Consider the following 5,306-nt stretch of genomic DNA (forward strand, 5'->3'; position numbering starts at 1 on the left):
CTCGGTTATATAGACCCATGGTCCCCCCACTAGTTGAGATAATATTGCTTGTAGGACTCATATAATTGGTTTTGATTAATCAACTATAATTCTCAAATTAAACTATGTCTATTTGTGAATTTTTCACTAAGTAAGGGCGAAATCGTAAAGAAAGAGTTTTAGGGCATATTTGTTAATTATGATACTTTGTATGGTTCAATTAATAAATATGATAAATGACAATATTATTTAATAATTATTTATAGTTATTAAATAGTTAGAATTGGCATTTAAATGGTTGAATTTGAAAATTGGCGTTTTTGAGAAAATGAGATGCAGAAATGATAAAACTGCAAAATTGCAAAAAGTGAGGCCCAAATCCACATTGCCTAGGCCGGCCACTTTTATAGGCTTTATCATCTGATATTTTCATTATTTTAATGCCAAATAATTCAAACCTAACCCTAGTGGAATGCTATAAATAGATATTGAAGGCTTTAGGAAAAATATACTTTTCATTCAGAGAAAACCAGAGCCTTCTCTTCCAAAAACCCTAGCCGCCACTTGAAACTCTCTTCTTCCCTCTTGAATTTTGAACCACTTAGTGATTAGAGTAGTGCCCACACACAGCAAGTGATACCTCAATCATAGTGAGGAAGATTGTGAAGAAAGACATTCAACAAGAAGGAGTTTCAGCACTAAAGAAGGAGAGAAAGAGATCAAGGTTCAGATCTTGATAATACTCTGCGACAGAAAGGATACAAGGGTTAGAGATCTGAACGGAAGGAGACATTTTATTCCACTGCACCCAATGTAAGGTTTCTCATACTTTATATGTGTTTATTTCATAATCGTTTTAGAAGTTCATATTTAGGGTGTTAATCAACATACTTGTGAGTAGATCTAACATCCTGGTAAAATAATTTCCAACAGAAATCCCTTGGGAAGTTGAGCCTGTCGCACTTCCGCAGTAAAAGGAGAGGTCCCATGCAGCTTGTATGTGGGCTTTCTCTGCTGCTCGAGCATTTTCAAAGCTTGCAAAAGCATGCTTTGGTCAATTCCTCCAGCTACAGGAGTCGAGACTGCTGCGACTGCAGGAGTCGTGACTACTGCGGTGAGGTTTGCTGGGATATTAACTCCAGTAGTCGCTGCCGGTGCGTTAGGCAGGTTAATGCGAGTGTTTACACCTTTATCGCCCACGGGGGGATCACGGGGTGTTTCCTCGTCGCGAGGGGCACAGGAACGCGCTCTGAAAACTGCGTTGAGGTGATCACGCAGATCGCCCCAATGGACTTGATATCGTCCTCCGTGTTGCGTCTCCACAGAACCGGACCTTGTGTATCTGCTAGGCGTACGACCATGCGAGGATTAAGAGACAAATTCTGCATCATTGTCTCTTGATGGCCGGCTACGAGGATTACGTCGCTCAGGGTCTTCTTCAACCTGTGTTTCCTGGTTAGGATACCTCGCAGATTGGTCTCTCGAGGTTTGCTGGTTTAAGTCCAGACCTTCAGGATTGGTTCTTCGTTCCCTGCGAACACGATTATTACGACGTCTAGAGTTTGTTACCTGAGGGTTATCTATGCGAGTAGTAGGGGCTCGAGGGGGGCGTCGGGCCCTGTTTTGCCCATCCACTTCGGCCTGCAGTGCGCGTAGTTGATCCTGAATCGCAGTATATTGGTCGGTGGTGAGTTGGACGATTCCCTCAGATACCACCGCCGGAGTGACAGGTGGAAAGTGCATTGTTGCTGGTGGTGTGGACGTTTCCCTGACTTGAGGGCCAGCTGTTTCAGGGAATAGATTGAGAGGTCTAATATTACCTCTCCCTACTCCGCCATTAACGACATCCACAGGCGGTGTCCTAGCTCCAGATAATGGCACGTTCATCATTCCGATGTTGATGGACTCGTTGTTAGCACCTCCATTTGTTTGGTTTCCAGCCATGATGATTTTCTTACTTGAACTGAATGAAACTTTAATTCTCGTTCCCACAGACGGCGCCAAATGTTGTCGAGCAAAATTCGCAACACCAAATGTATGTAATATTATTAATGACAAGAAGAAAATTGTTTGAAGAACAATTGCGAGTATTTAACCTAGAACGGCGAGTACTCGAACTGGGAATATGAAATGCTTAACAGAAAACTGGAAACAACAATAAGACAGAGGATTATAGTGGTTCAGTCAGATCACAGTCTGCTTAGTCCACTGTAGCAAGAGTTTCGTAGGTCTCATTTCACGGTGGATCACCCCTTTATATACAAAGCAGGTGTCCAATTAGTTATACAAAGATTGCATTCATTGTCAATCCGCTTACACATTGAATTATAATAACTAAACTAAATAACGTTAACATCAATAAATGAATAGCAGTTACTAAACTCAGCAACGTATGCGCCCTTTTAACATGCGAGTTGACTGTTCATATTCTAATGTTAAACTCGCGGGCCTAACACTTAATTACGTTTAGGATGTCTGCGTTCTTATGTAGTCGCCTTTGTGGACATCGCATGACGAGCTGACAAAACCTAGACATGCGAGTCTATATCGGCTTATCAAGGTTGTTGGGCCATCGGGACCAACTCGCATTGTAAAGAATCGATCTTTATGCTTTGCAGGAATATGGAGAGGATACTCGCATATATCCTGGTATATGCAAGTTAGATCCATTATCCTCCCCCGCAAAATACGAGTTATGGTTATGCGATCAGACTTGGGTCACACTCGCAGTATTTCGCTGACTTTATCTTGGGCGAGGGTTAAACTTCGAGGAGTCTCTTACAGACGTATCAGCTTTCATTGGAAAAACTGAGTACACGTGTCCTCTAAATAAGAGTCTAGTCTCGAGTTTCTAGGTGAGAGAAATCTCACTATAACATATGCATAAGTGAAATCATCAAGAAAATCACTTTATAATGATTAGTTTGCATTTTCACTATTACAGTTGGGACTATGTCATGGCAGCTGGACATCATTATAAGTCAAATATTTGTTAGGTTAAGTTTTACTTGTTATATCATAATACATGTAGTAGTTTTCTCCTTTTAATTGGTGATTATTTTGACTTGTCTCTCTTAAATGTGATATTTGATCCGGCTGCCTGATTCTGCCCAAGTAAGTTTATTTAACACATTTGCAAGGTCTTGTTATCTCTAGTTACACTATATTTTGTGTTTATATGTATGTTTTCCCGATTTTTAACTAATTTCTCTTTGATTTTATACTTATAATTACAATGCCTATTTTTCGTGATGTTTTTAATGTTCTCCTAGTTTTCAGAAGATTGCACAAATCCCGCAAGGAGATAAGAGGTTTGAGACTCACAATTTTTTGTAAACCTATTAATGTCTAAAAGAGACATCACCTATTTTCAAAAAAAAAAAAAAAGAGACATCAACTTATTGGGGTGTGCTTTAAGAAAAAAAAAAACTTATTTGTGGTGAAAAACGTTAACTCTATGTTTCAAAGTTGGATTTTGATAACAAAAAAAAATGTAAGAAAAAAAGAAAAAAACTTCCAATACTTATACTCTTATATATATTTTCCCTAACGTGTCTTAAATTTCTCTCTCTATAAAAAGGTAACTTACCCATTTAGTTTTTTTTTTTTTTTTTTTGAAAGGTTGCCCATTTTAAATTTAGATGACTTCAATTTTTTTCTTTTAGGAAAAAAGAATCATAATTATAGAATTTTTTTATAAGATAATTGTAGAATCTTTTTTTTTTTTTGGTAAGATAATTGTAATTTTTTTTAATTATAAAATCTTCTAAAACCAATAAAGAAATCATAAATTATAAAATTCTACTAATAAAATATAAATTAAAAACATAAAGTTAATTTAGATTTTTAATCTTAAATTTTGACATGTACCAAATTATGCCTCTTGAACTTTTTAAGTCGTTAAAAATTTCTCTCAAACTATTGAGATTGTTAGATTAAGTACTTTTGTTCAATTTTACTAAAAAAAGTCTGACGATGAAAATTTAGGGAACATAATTTAGTATATGTTAAAGTTCGGTGACATGATTTTGTAGATATCAAAGTTCGGGGACACAACTTAATAGGGATATTGGCGGCTAAACCACCTGAATTTTACGTTTTGTAACACTTAACCACAAAAACCAAAATTTTGGCGGCAAAACCTACTGAACTCCCATTCCATTTTGCTCTGTACCCCTCCATCCAAAAATCACAGTTAAATGTCACGATGGACTGTCCACGTGTACACACTTGTACACGTGGCAAATTTTTAGCGGTCCACGTAATATTAATTTTAAAATATTTTAAAAATAATTTAAAAATTAAAAAAAAAACAATTTATAAAAATAAAAAAATCTTTTTTTTTCTTTTTCTGTTTTATTCTTTTTCGCTTTCTCTTTCTTCTCGTACGAATCCAAACACCAAACACCAAACTCAAACTCATCAATGTCGGCACTACAGCAAACCCCAATCTCATTCCGCTCAAAACTCCCTCCACCAATCACCTCCATCGCCACAACCTTCCCCAAAACCCTCTCCTTCTCCCTCACACGCAGCTTCCCAATCCTCCACCGCAACACCGGAGCTAGAATGTCAGCTTCAGTAGCTTCAAGCTACGTCTTGGCTTTAGCTGACTTAGCCAAGTCGAACAACACACTCGAAGCCACCAGTGCTGACGTTGAGAAGATCGATAAGGTGTTCTCAGACCCTTCGGTGTTCAGTTTCTTCATGAATCCAACTATCGAAGAAGAGAAGAAGCGGAAAATGATTGACGAGTAAGCTGAATCGATGAATCTCCTTCCTCACATGGCGAATTTCCTCAATATTTTAATTGTTTCGAAGAGAATCGATCTGATTATCGATGTGACTAAGGAGTTCGAGAGAGTTTATAATGGAATGACAGAGACTGAATGAGCGGTGGTTAGTGCGGTGGTGAAGCTTGAATCTCAACACTTGGCTCAGATCGCTAAGACAGTGCAGAAATTGACTGGAGCTAAAAATATTCCGATCAAGCTCTTTCCCGACTGTCGAGGTCCAATCTAACTTTGACAACATAAACTTCGACTTGGAGCTACACGATTTCATTGCCGACTCAAATTTCGACCAGTTCATCGATTTAATTCGTGGCCAAAACGAATACCTGCTTGTGGATGAAGGAAGAGCTTAGATGGTGTTTTTCATCATTAGGGAGGGGTAGTGGTGGTGTTGATGAGAAGAAAGATAAAGAGAAAAAAAAAAGATTTTTTTATTTTTATAAATTGTTTTTTTTTTAATTTTTAAAATATTTTAAAATTAATATTACGCGGACCACTAAAAATTTACCACGTGTACAAGTGTGTACACGGGAA

The 5,306-nt window shown here is 37.6% G+C and overlaps 1 protein-coding gene across 1 annotated transcript; it reads left to right on the forward strand.

Moving 5' to 3' along the window:
• Nucleotides 1-4,257: 4,257 nt before the first annotated feature.
• On the forward strand, nucleotides 4,258-5,059 carry LOC133038545 (ATP synthase subunit delta, chloroplastic-like). The gene has a single exon (XM_061116709.1). The coding sequence runs from the start codon at nucleotides 4,405-4,407 to the stop codon at nucleotides 4,735-4,737; it is 333 nt and encodes a 110-aa protein (XP_060972692.1). The 5' UTR covers nucleotides 4,258-4,404; the 3' UTR covers nucleotides 4,738-5,059.
• The last annotated feature ends 247 nt before the right edge of the window (nucleotides 5,060-5,306 follow it).

The sequence above is a fragment of the Cannabis sativa genome, chromosome 5, assembly GCF_029168945.1.
Source record: "Cannabis sativa cultivar Pink pepper isolate KNU-18-1 chromosome 5, ASM2916894v1, whole genome shotgun sequence".
Classification (NCBI taxonomy): Eukaryota; Viridiplantae; Streptophyta; class Magnoliopsida; order Rosales; family Cannabaceae; genus Cannabis; species Cannabis sativa.